This window comes from Eretmochelys imbricata, chromosome 22, assembly GCF_965152235.1.
Source record: "Eretmochelys imbricata isolate rEreImb1 chromosome 22, rEreImb1.hap1, whole genome shotgun sequence".
NCBI lineage: Eukaryota > Metazoa > Chordata > Testudines > Cheloniidae > Eretmochelys > Eretmochelys imbricata.
The window spans coordinates 11679946-11692600 of record NC_135593.1 but is presented as its reverse complement, the minus strand read 5'-3'; the positions used below and the strand labels follow the sequence as shown (position 1 = coordinate 11692600).

At 43.0% G+C, this 12655-nt stretch overlaps 1 protein-coding gene across 2 annotated transcripts in view; it reads left to right on the top strand.

Moving 5' to 3' along the window:
* The window catches only part of ATP12A (ATPase H+/K+ transporting non-gastric alpha2 subunit), a 34058-nt gene extending 23293 nt beyond the window's left edge, over positions 1–10765 (top strand). For both annotated transcript variants that reach the window (XM_077840035.1, XM_077840036.1), the window contains exons 13-23: positions 384–559; positions 1782–1918; positions 2456–2606; positions 4536–4704; positions 5724–5878; positions 6676–6799; positions 7256–7401; positions 8647–8780; positions 9672–9773; positions 10416–10507; positions 10737–10765. In XM_077840035.1, coding sequence (XP_077696161.1) covers positions 384–559; positions 1782–1918; positions 2456–2606; positions 4536–4704; positions 5724–5878; positions 6676–6799; positions 7256–7401; positions 8647–8780; positions 9672–9773; positions 10416–10507; positions 10737–10765 — 1415 coding nt within the window. The remainder of the gene's footprint in view (positions 1–383; positions 560–1781; positions 1919–2455; positions 2607–4535; positions 4705–5723; positions 5879–6675; positions 6800–7255; positions 7402–8646; positions 8781–9671; positions 9774–10415; positions 10508–10736) is intronic.
* Positions 10766–12655: the final 1890 nt, after the last annotated feature.

The window sequence follows — 12655 nt, the reverse complement described above, 5'->3', positions numbered from 1 at the left end:
CCACATCAACGCTGCTGTAAACTCTTTCCAGCAGGGACCGTGGGACAGTAGCTTGCACTATGGGGGTGGGGGGCCTTGACCTTTAGGCACTAGCACCATGCAAATAAAGAATCATGAATGTATCTGGTACATGGAAGAAAGCACTCTTCATTTCTGCTACAGGTACCAGCTACATTGCTTTGAATGCTGGTGCTGTAAAGGAACGTTAATGCAATGGACAAGGATTAAAATTCCACCACAGAGGACACTTCATGGTTGTTTTTTAAAATGCAGTGGTGTAACACAGAGAAGAACAAATAGCCATGCTGTATCAGGTCTCCCTTTCTCTTTTTACCCTTCCCCTTCACCCTGCTCTCACACTACTCTACTGGGTTTCATTCCAGGCTTCTGCCATTTGTACCTGCCCGAGGACGAGTTTCCAGACACCTACCCCTTCGATACAGACTCCATGAACTTCCCCACTTCCAACCTGTGCTTTGTAGGGCTCTTATCCATGATTGACCCCCCTCGCTCCACCGTGCCAGATGCTGTGTCAAAGTGCCGCAGTGCTGGGATCAAGGTAGGGTTTCTGCCAGTCAATAGCACAGCAGTTCTACATAAGGGATTCCTAAAGCACCCATGCTATAGCCTCAAGTTCTTGCTGCATCATGGTAGCATTTTAGTGTATTCAGATTAAACACATCTCAGGAGATAGTTTAAGTCTTATTATCTTTCACAGCTACCATTAATGTTGGCCTGGGGTATTAACCTGGGAGTAAATTTACACCCACTTAAAGTCTCCTTTACACTGCCAGCGTGGTATGAAGAGGACTTAATGTAAATTGGCCCATTGCAAAGATGGGCTGAAACCAAAACCCCAGATGCAAAAGGATTCCAATATTTGGGGGAGTGCAGAAGTTGATCCAGATCCAACTTTGTAGCTCAGGCCCATTTCTAATACATAAAGAAATCTCTGGAGCTGGAATTATTCACCCTAAACCATGGAAGAGTGACAAAAATCCTTCACAAAGGGGAAGAACTAAATTTAGATCATAAAAGCAGAAAACTTTTCTAGTCTATGCTAAGCAACAGCTTCCCTAGCTGTCTTGCCAGGACATCCTCAAGTATATATTCAGCTCAAGGGGAGTGAATTTCAACTGCATATTAGATAAGGAAAGGGAAATCAGCCTTTGAAGCAACTGGCCTAGGGCAAAATAAAGGCTGTCCCAACACTGGGTAAATTGCTGGCATTCTGAGGCTGCTAGGCTAGCTACCAAGCAGCTTTCTCACCTAAAAGGTTGAATAGACATGTGTCCCAGTTTTCTATGATACCTTATGTCACAAGGACCTATTTTATGTTGCAATATTAATCAGTGTTTCCAACACACAATGCAAACTCATATAAAGAGCTTCTTTATTCTACAGTATTGGTCCTCATCAACTCAGTAGCAATATAAACAGCATTTGGGGTTATTAGTGTACTATATAAAAATAAATACAGGACCTCTGTTTAGGAGAAGGAGTGAGGCAGATCAGAATTAGAGAAGGACCCTGCACGGCCCTGGTTTCCTGAACCAATTTCACTTTCAATTCAACAGTGCCAATGTCACTTGGCTTAGGGACTGGTGCTAACATAGGGTTAGCAGGTTACTAACAACAATCTGAATGTCTTTGAAAACCTGACTGCATGCTCAGCATGCTAAAGAACCAAAGCCATTTCTTGATGGAGAATAGCCACTTCAGTTCATCTTTCCTTCTGCTACTCCTAAGTTTCTCATTCAATGCACTTGTCCCTTCATCAGGTTATCATGGTCACTGGCGATCATCCAATCACAGCAAAAGCAATTGCCAAGAGTGTAGGCATCATTTCTGCCAACAGCGAGACCGTTGAAGATATTGCCAAGCGCCTCAATGTTCCAGTCGAGCAAGTCAATAAACAGTAAGGGCAGAAAGCAGCTATTTGGAAATGAAACCTTTCCTTCTCCTCCTATGTGTGTATTAACCTGTTTCTATAAAACAGTCACTTTTTGCTCTCCTGCTTCTTGGTACCTTCCTAGCCCTGATATCCATTCAACTATTCATCTCTTAGACCCAGAACCATCTATCTAGTTTATTCTGAAATGTACTGAGGCTGAATGGAGTTTTGATGATTCAGTGAGAGAAGAAGAAGATAACTCATTCTACCTCTTCCAGCCAATACAGCATTGCTTCCTACAGCACATTCTCTGTTCTTTCGAAAGGTCTACTGATGGGGCCTACTGCTACTTTCTTCACTAGGGAATTGTAGTATACCTTGCATTTCTGTGGTGCCTTTCAAGTAATTCCTGCTGACAAACGACTAAGGCTAGTTAAAATTGACTTGCTTATTGTTGCCACATCCAACCCACTGAACTGAGTACAGTGTTTGAATGAATGTATTGTTTGCATCTAAGCCTTTATGTCTGAGTTTCACTGTGCATTCCTGTGGCTATTACAGGGATGCTAGAGCTGCTGTAATTAACGGAATGGAGCTTAAGGATATGACCACAGAGCAGCTGGACGAGATCTTAATCAATCATTCAGAAATAGTCTTTGCTCGCACCTCACCCCAGCAGAAACTGATTATAGTGGAGGGCTGCCAAAGGCAGGTGAGTGAGAGAAGGCAACAGATAAACATATGTGGCCATAATGGATTTGTACAGTGATGGTATTTGCTCAGATGTCCGCCTCAGCAACAAACAGAAATGATAACCTAGTGGTGTTAGAAACAGGTTGGGGGGGGGGGGGGAGTGAGTTCCAGTACACCACAGATACTGCTGAGGTTCTTTTCATCCTCAGCCATCTGAATCTACATACTGTAGTGAACCCACTGTGCCTTTGGCACCCCTGTCCTACACTGGATGGAATCTAAGCTGCTCTACTGCATGTCAGGAGTCCCATGTTGGTACTGGCTAACTGACACTCTTCTGTGTTAGGGCCTGGTGCTTGAGGGGAAGTAGCAGAGCTGTAGCTACACTTTGGGTGTGAAGTTCTAGTTGTGATGGGCACCACAGTCACAATGCTGGAATTCCTGGGGCCAAGGATTTATTATTTAGGAGGCCCCTTCCCCAGATGGTTCTATAAACCCAGATGAAAGCAGCATTGTGACCATGCCCTCTTTTCCCTCCCCTTCAGTCTCACTTAGGCCTTCTGTACAGTTGTGTTTAACAATACAGGGCATGCGTCCCAATAAACTGCTTTATAACATGATTTGTCTCGGGCCAGCCCTTGTTAAACTGCCTCTTAAACGGTCTTATGGTTTAGATAGGAGACTAGTGCGGGGCAGGATTTTAAGAGTTTTGTCCCATTCACTGCAGTTATTATAAAGCTGTCTGGAGTAGAAGCAGCACCGTGGGGAGTATATAGTGCACCATGAAAAAGGAGAGCGGAGCACCATCCAGAACTCCTCCCAGGGACTTCTCACGGCTGTGCAATCCCCCGGCTTCCCCACTGATGCAAGCTGTGACTTACCCCATGGCTCCCCCTCAAATTTGCAAGGAAAGCAGATGCAGCATGACCCACTTTTAATTTTTGTAGCTTTGGCAGAGCTGAGCTTTCCCATCAACATCAGCTCTTTGGGTTTAATCCTGAATTGCTTTCAGGGAAACAATGATATTACTGGTTAATTTCTAGTGTCACCCCATTTTAGATGGCAAGCTCTGGGTACCTTTGTTCTGTGCTGTGCAGATGCCCACACTCCAGTAAGATTTGGCTCTCCGAAGGATGAAGAGCAAAAAATGTCAGTTCCTGTTCCCTGTTTAGTAGCTCGAGCCCATAAGCCCTGCTGTTCACTGTATTATTTCTAACTGGTGTCACTGAGCAAAATCCCTCAAGGGACAAAACGTTTGGTATTTGTCATAATCAGTTTGCCATATTTTTTCCTTTGATTTTTTCCGATTCTGCTCAGAACACTCCAAGTTCTCCAGAAGCCAAAGCATCTTTGAGAGGATACTTGGTTACATCAGGAAGTTTCATCAGAGAGGCTAGTCCAGAGAACTGGGGCCTTTTCTAGTTCACCAGTTCAAACCAGTTCAGGTTCACAAACTAAAAGCGAAGTTAGCATTTAGTGGCTGTTCAGTAGCCTTCATTAAAGTTGGAGTGGGGGTGGGGTGTGTCTCTCAGCTACTGAACACATATCTACATCACAAGCCACCCCAAAATTGACATCCTTCATAGATACCTCAGAAGAGAGACCAAGGAGTGGATGGACCATGGTGACTGAATCCCCCTCCCCCTCCTGAAGAGTATCCCTGGTTTCTTCAGCGAGGGATGGGATACAGTCGCAAGGCACCGTAGAGGAAATATATGTGACCACTGCCTATATTCTACCTGGCTAGATGAAGAATTCGTCTTCAGGCCAGGGCTGCCCATCCAGCACCTTTCACCAGCACACATTCACTTTAAAAGAACATCTCAAGAGCACTGACATTAATTTTAACTTGTATTAAACTCTGCTCCAGAGACTTTAAAGGTGGAGGCTTTTCCTTGCTGGAGGATGGACTAATTTCCTCAGTCACCTGAATCCTACTGTGTTCCAGGATGCAGTTGTTGCGGTGACTGGAGATGGAGTCAATGACTCCCCAGCTCTGAAAAAGGCAGATATTGGAATTGCTATGGGTATCGCCGGCTCCGACGCAGCTAAAAATGCAGCTGACATGATCTTGCTGGATGATAACTTTGCTTCTATTGTCACAGGAGTGGAGGAAGGTAAAAATAAGACTCGCTACTCTCATCCCTAATGTAAACTGGAAGCAGTCGCATTGGACTTATAGCCACTATCCCCTGTCTTATTATTTTAAAGGCCCACTTGCTTGCACTATTGTTCACTTACATTTGCAGACACCATTACCTGGAATATGCATGAAAACCGGGTGACTGCATGTTCATATTGTTGCAAATGTAGGTATGCAATCACACATTTGTGCATATCAAAATCTCTATTTTTTAAATAAAGGCATCTCTTAGGGCTAAATGGTCAGTTTATTGACCTTAGTAACTACCTACCCAATTCTGCATGCATTGGTGATGTGTCCCTTAATATCCTACACAATCCAGTCTATATCTATGGACTTAATTTCCTCATTCAAACTCTATGGACCTAGCTGCAATGGGATCAGAAACGGGGTAGCTAACCTCTTTAAAGTCGGAGAAAGACGTGAATCATCTCCAACCACAAACATCCTAGGGTTTTATGACCTGCTCACAAAGAGCAAGGCAATGTTATACAGATATTATTTGCTCAGTTCTGCTATGCCTATCAGTTTGAATCTTGAACAAAAGCCCTTCATTCATGTCTGATCCCGTATTGCTTTCAGCCTCAAGTTACTAGTGCTGCAGCAATCTCCTGTACCCTTTCATTTCTATTATTTGTTCTCCACCCTCTCTTGGCTTGACCCCAGCTATACTACCATCCACTGTGCTTTCTAACTTGGTGCCTGAAGCTTCTAGTAACTTTAAAGCTGATCAGAAAATGGGAAATTCTTTTTTCCCAAGGAAACAAATCATTTTTGTTGAAATTTTTCATTTTCAATACATTTACAATGAGAATTTGACTTTTTGCCCAAAACAATTTAACTTTTTAAAAATGAAAACCAATTTTTTTGGAGGAAAGCAGAGATTTATTTCAAATGTTTTAACTTTAACTGCTGAAAAAAAGATGGCAGGAAATTTTCAGCCAGCATTAGGCTTAGTCAGTATTTTAAAATAAACTTTCTGTTTTTCCTCAGGCCGCTTGATCTTCGATAACCTAAAAAAAACTATTGCCTACACCCTGACCAAGAATATTGCTGAGCTCTGCCCCTTCCTGATCTACATTATTGCCAGCATCCCGCTGCCCATTGGCACAATCACTATCCTGTTCATCGACCTGGGCACAGACATCGTAAGTTGTCTTACCCCAGACATGGTTAAAACCAGCTGGCTGCCCGTGCAATTTCATGTGCATTTTATTGACCATGAGAATGAGTAACTGACTAGGGTTTGAGTGCCAAGGAGGCTCTTGAGCCTCTCTGGGTGTGAAGCAATTAGATTTGATGTACATCTTTGAGGGATCAGTCATCACTCAGGAACTGAGAGCCTAATCACATGCGATAGGTAAGACAGCAAAACAAGCAGAGGCCTAGAGTGAAAGCAACTGGATTTGGAGGAGGGAAAAAACTAAGATGAGGAGGGGAGCAAGGGAGAGCGGAAAGTAAAGGCTTCGCTCATGTGCATTGATCAAGAGCCCACTCTAGCCAGGCCTTTTGATCAACACATGCAGGCAGTGAACTATCAAGAGAGCACATATATTACCAGTGTCAGATCTTCCCCAAATCATCTGTTTGCTACAGTATAGGGAATGACCACCGGACATACAGATGAGACATCCTCTATCCTCCCAATAGATTCAAAAGACCCCTTCTCTCCTTCCAGTTTCATCCAACCCTCTGGGGTGGATGAGCAATATGTTAATGGCCCCAAGGCATGTGTTTCAGACCTCACCCAAACCTTTCTATGGTCCTGAACTGCAGACTTAATTGAAAAGAACCTTTTGTCATTTACTCCTTGACATCTGGGGCACTCAATGTTAACATAATCCAACTAACAGACATTGGAGAAAGAAAAGCCAGAATTTATTGAATCTCCCAGAAGCAGGTAGAGGTTTGACAGTGAGGTTCTGAAAGACAATTTCTCTTGTAGATTCCCTCTGTTGCATTAGCCTATGAGAAAGCTGAAAGTGACATTATGAACAGGAGGCCCCGGCACAAGAAGAAGGACAGGCTGGTGAATGAGCAGCTCGCTGTGTACTCCTATTTGCAGATTGGTATGTTGGGTTATTCATATAAGACGTGGCTAGGCTGGATGAGGAGAATGAAGTCAGTGAAAGGCTTTTGAATTTGGTTCCTGGCCCCAGGAAGGAGTGTAGAGTAGTGTTAGAGTGGGGGGAAGGGAGTCAGGACTCCTTAGTTCCATTCCTATGATCTCAACTCATTGTGAGAGTTTGGGGATGCTTATTTAACCTCCCTCTGACTATGTGTGCACACCTGTTCTGGGGTTACAGAAATGCTTTATCCATAGGAGTTCGGAGGCTTAATGAAGAATGCACTGAGATTCTTGGTTGGAACGCTTCCTATATGGTCCATGCAAAGTACTATGGATCCAGAAAGAGCTAGTTTAACACCGACTCTCAGCAGACTTTTTTCTTGTTTCCCCTCCCTCCCCGCAAATACATTAAGTCTCACTCCATCCCTTTATTATTTCCCCCCCTTCTTCTTTGCAGGGATCCTACAGTCGATTGGAGCCTTCTTGGCCTATTTTACCGTGTATGCTGAACAGGGCTGGCTTCCTAACACACTGCTCGGCTTACGTGTCAATTGGGAAGATGATTACAATAATGACATAGAGGACAGCTATGGGCAAGAATGGGTAAAGCATCTGTAAAAAATCCTCTTCGGTTAAATCCCTATTTTTTACTAGAAATGGAAGATTCTCTCCCCTCACAGGTAGAGTGAGGGGCGGGGGGCGGGGAGTGGTGGTGGAAGGAAGCTTAGAAATGTTTGGAGGTGGAGCTGATGGGGAAAGATTTAATTTCAGTGACTTAGATTCATTTTAACTTTATTCCATTAGATGTGAACTAAAGCTTCCCAGGTTAGATTTCTTGGAGCTGTTCTTTGGCTTTGGTCATTCAACATCAGAGCCCACTAACTCGACATCTAAAATTCCCCTCTTTTTGCTTCTCTCCTAGCCCTGAAACCAAACATCCTCCCCTATTTCTTTCTCAGTTATAGGTCTTTGTCAACAGGAGCCTCTCCACCACTCTTGCCTCCCTTTCTAGAGTATGTTTAGATCCCCTCTACTCCCCCCGTACTGCTTCTGCACACCACTACTGTCCAGCTGTGAAGATACTCTCTATAGTACAGGTTTCAGAGTAACAGCCGTGTTAGTCTGTATTCGCAAAAAGGAAAGGAGTACTTGTGGCACCTTAGAGACTAACCAATTTATTTGAGCATAAGCTTTTGTGAGCTACAGCTCATTTCATTGAATGCATACTGTGGAAAGTATAAAAAGATCTTCTATACTTTCCACAGTATGCATCCACTGAAGTGAGCTGTAGCTCACGAAAGCTTATGCTCAAATAAATTGGTTAGTCTCTAAGGTGCCACAAGTACTTCTTTTCTCTATAGTACAATACTGACTCTCCCCTTCCCAGCACTGGGATGCAATGTTGCTTAAATTCCATAACCTCTGGCTGACATTAAATGAGTGTTAAGTAGAACCGCAACCTCAAGATTTAATTCCAAAATCCAATACTGAAAATAGGTCCTAATAAATGCTGTTCCCTAGAGGAATTCCTGCTGCCCAAGACCATGATGGTTGAGGGGAGCTCCCATCCTTACACTGTTCCCTACAGCAATCACCATAAGCAGAGGCAGTAGGTGAATTGATTTGAATTCCCCACCGTCAAGGCTCTCAACATTCTCCACAGCAACAGCTAATGGGAAAGAACAATGGATTCCAAGCTGTTGCACAAGTGCAAAAGGTGGAATTATTCCAGACTTATACCCATGTAACTGGGAATCAGTCTCTAGACTATGCAGCCATTCCTATAGTGCAAGTACATACACTTCAGTGCCCGGCCTGTAACAAAGATACTTTTTTATTCCTTTGCAGACTAGATACCAGCGGACATACCTGCAGTGGAGTGGCTACACTGCCTTTTTTGTCAGCATCACAATTCAGCAAGTGGCAGATTTGATCATCAGGAAAACACGGAGGAATTCCCTTTTCCAGCAGGGTCTTCTCAGGTTGGTGCTAAAAGTTCATTAATGTAATGGGGGTAGGGGGGGTAGGGAGGGTCTTAGCCTGGAGGTCTAACAGTCTTATCCAGCCTCTGTATGTTCCTTGGGTGAAACTGGAGTCAGAAATAACTTCCTCCATTCTTCCTTCTTGTTCCCACCAATTTCCTCTCTCTCCAGCTTTTTTCTACCACCCAAGCTTTTATTTAGCAATGAAAATAGGTACAAGAAAAACAGCTAATCAAAAGTTGTTCGAATACTGACATTTCAAAATTAAAATGTTTTAAAATGGGATTTTTGACATTTTTGCAGTTTCACGCAAATCCCCATCTCCTTTAAAAACAAAGCAGAACTAAAGAGCTAATCAAAATTTAGCAAAATTTCCAAAAAGGAGAAAATGGTGGTAAAGCTTTTTCATTACTTTTCAGCCAGCTCTTGTAGACTTTTGACTTCCAGGAGCTATCAATAGGCCAAACTCTGTCAGGTGCTGAGCACCGTTCAAGCCCAATTGAAGCCAAATGATTGAGGGCATCACACAGTGCTGAGGCCACAATATAAAAGCTAAGGAGTACCTGTGGCACCTTAGAGACTAACAAATCTATCTGAGCATAAAAAGGTGACATCTTGTCCATATGACCTTTATGCTCCAGGATGAATGGACTGTATTCAGTTTTACATTCAAAAGGGAAGACACTGTATCTAGCCAGCATGCCTGTCAGAACCGCTGTCCCTTCTGAAATGCTCATCATGGACTGTAGCATAGAGCCTGCACCTACTTAAGTCGGGCTTCTACTCAGATTTGTACCTTTGGGTTACATGGTGTTAGAATGGTACCAGCTCGTCGTAGACACTAGGGTTATACAGATCACATAACCATCTTCTTTACTGGTTTTCTTGTAGGAATAAAGTAATCTGGGTGGGAATATTCTCCCAGATAGCAATCGCTCTGATTCTCTGTTATGGTCTCGGAAGTGTTACTGCCTTGAACTTCACGCCCCTTCGGTGAGTTCCAATTCTTCTGTGTACATTTGTGTTCTACCTCTTCTTCAAATGTACATATACACATGAAATGGTAGGAAATATACACTCAGTGGCATGGCTGATTGGAAAGGCATACTATGTGGAGTAAATTTCTTAGAGAGCAGAATTCAAAGACTAAGTTTTAGGACATAATTACTGAGTTGAGTTGGCTGAAATTTCTCAGTCAAAAAAAACTCGGACACATTTTTCATGATCTTTTTCACAAAAACATGTCCCCTGTTTGGCCAGGGTAGAGAAAACAGTTTATATAGAATAAGAACGTCCCTAGCCCTTATTCTAGAACTCACGCTATTGGGTGAGGCAATAAAACGTTTGCTTGACTACATTTTATTTAAAATGACTTCCCTTTCATATGCCAGTCCAGTTTCTGATGTCCTCTGAGTCCAGGATATCACAAGAGAGCCTCATTTTGCAACCCCATTTTTGGAGCAAATAAGTTCTCCTCATTTACAGATTCAGAAAGGTCAAAGGGCCCGATTTTTTCTCTAGTGACAACATCAAATCAGCTGTTTGGACAGCAGGCCCGCAGAATTCAGTTGGAGGGACTGCTTCTTTCAAATGATAAGATCTGATTCATGAATCTCCTTTATTTCGCTTTTCCAGCGTTCAGTATTGGTTTGTGGCCATGCCTTATGCCATCTTGATATGGGTCTATGATGAAATCCGGAAGCTTTTCATCAGGCAATACCCAGGAAGTAAGTAGAACCTCCCCACCCTTCCCCCTAACCCCCCTCCCCCGCCCCCCGGGGCTAGCATTTCATTCTCAGTCCATTTCTGCCACCACCACCCTTCCCAACCCCAGCTGTATCATTTTGATAGAGATGATTTTAAATGGATTATCTAGACAATGCCTTACTTAATTTTCTTCTACTGGAAGAAAAAAAAATCCTAATTCCTTGATATTTTCCCCTCCTCCTATCACAGGTTGGTGGGACAAGAACATGTATTACTGAAACAGTCTTCATCACTGCGCTCCTTTCTCCCTGCTGGAGAGTTCTTTGATTGTCCCAACCGGCCTCTGCTGCTGAATGGTCCTGTCTGTGCAATATAAAATAACCACAGGGGTTCCCCTCATCATGAAGAAACAAGGACTTAAGAGGCTGAAAAACCACCTTACACTGTACTGTAAAGCTTAGACTTGGCTGAAAATTTAAATGCTATCTATTCTTTTATAAATACTTTTTTTCCCTGTTTAAAGTGTATAAAGTTAATGGAAAAAAAAAAAACCTCTCATGTATATAGCTATTAAGGAAATCACACATTTGTAATTTCAGGCATCGACTTGCACTAGGTTTGTTCAAGCTGTTTTATTTGTTTGCTGTTTTGGTGCAATTGAACTGTGAGCAAGTGCATATGCAGATCTGAGTTATGTCACCAAGGATGACTAGACTGTATAGGCACAATTTGATAATAAAAGGACTTTTTCCAGAAAGCAGCTCTCTTCATTAATAATCTTCCAAAGGCACAGGTAGAAAATTGCAGTGGTGTTGGACGGCTTAGGGGATTGGGAGTAGGTTACAAGGCCCTTCAGTTACTGGACAGAGTCCAGCACAAGCTTAAGAGTGACTGAAGGCCATTACCATGAGATGGACTATGGAAAATAAATTCAGGCTCCCAGCTCCCACTGAAGCCTATGGAATTGATGGTGCTGTCACCTTGCAGTATTTGCTGCATATTTCACAGGATTGGTACCAAAAAGGAGAGCTTTGTGAAATAATTTGGGGCCAATCCTGCACAGCATGGCACAGGAATTGAATGATTAACATCTTTCTCCTTTACTCTCAACAGTTACAAGAGCTGCAAGTTTCAAATGTCTACTTTGGCTCTGATTAAATTAGGTATAACCTCTGAGTTTGTAAAGGTGTGATGTTAGTTTATGTAACTAACTTGATCTAATATACACCTAAAACTCTCAGCCAGGCAAAGCAAGTTGCAATGCAGCATGATCAAGTTAAAGCTTAGTAGGGAACAGCATAGCATCTGCTGAAGTACAGTTTGCCTTGTTTGAAGGAGAGCTTCAGAAGGTGTTACAGCTAATATGCTCTAATAATACACCTTTAACTCCTAATCCTCTAGACAAAGCCTTAGGGAAAGAGGCAGGAAGAGCAAGGGTTAGGGAGACAGAAAACAACTGGGAGAGGTATAGTGAAAAGAACAGTGAGGGGGAAGGAAAGTGAGATGCTTTTAGCCATAAGGACTGAATCTTTCAAGACACCCACACCTGTGCACCTGTCAAAAGTGACTGAACTGAACTCTGAACCCTCCCTCCCCAGACCTCTTCCCTGCATTCCATCTACTGTCAGGATAGCAATCACATGTAGCTATTGGACAAGATATCCTTGATCCTCATGCACTTACACAAGTAAAATGACTTAAAGCAGAATGAGGAACAGCAACGCAAACAAACAAATTGTGAGGGTGAGTCCAGATTCTAAGCATCCACCATCTCAAGCTGTTTGTCATACAGTCCACAACCCAGCTGAGACCTCAGGAGCCAAAGCAAGGACAGCTAGCAGCAGAAACCAAATGCTGGGTGGAACAGAATTGAGGAGCAGTATTGAGGACAGAGGAGCAGCTGTCAACACCATTGTCCTTCCACAGATGCAAGGACTGAAGTGTGCTGTTCTGCCAAACACACACATTATATACACATACCCACACACACTCTGTTGTGTTTGGGTGTATATAAACACCCTTCCCACAGTCATGGTCTTATATTAATTAGTCAAAATCACTTGCTGAAGTGGAGGCCAAACAAGATATAAGCATACATTCCCATACTAGATCAGGACAATGAATTCCTGGGATTTGTTGTTCTGCCTCCTGCACTGACTTACTTCAGA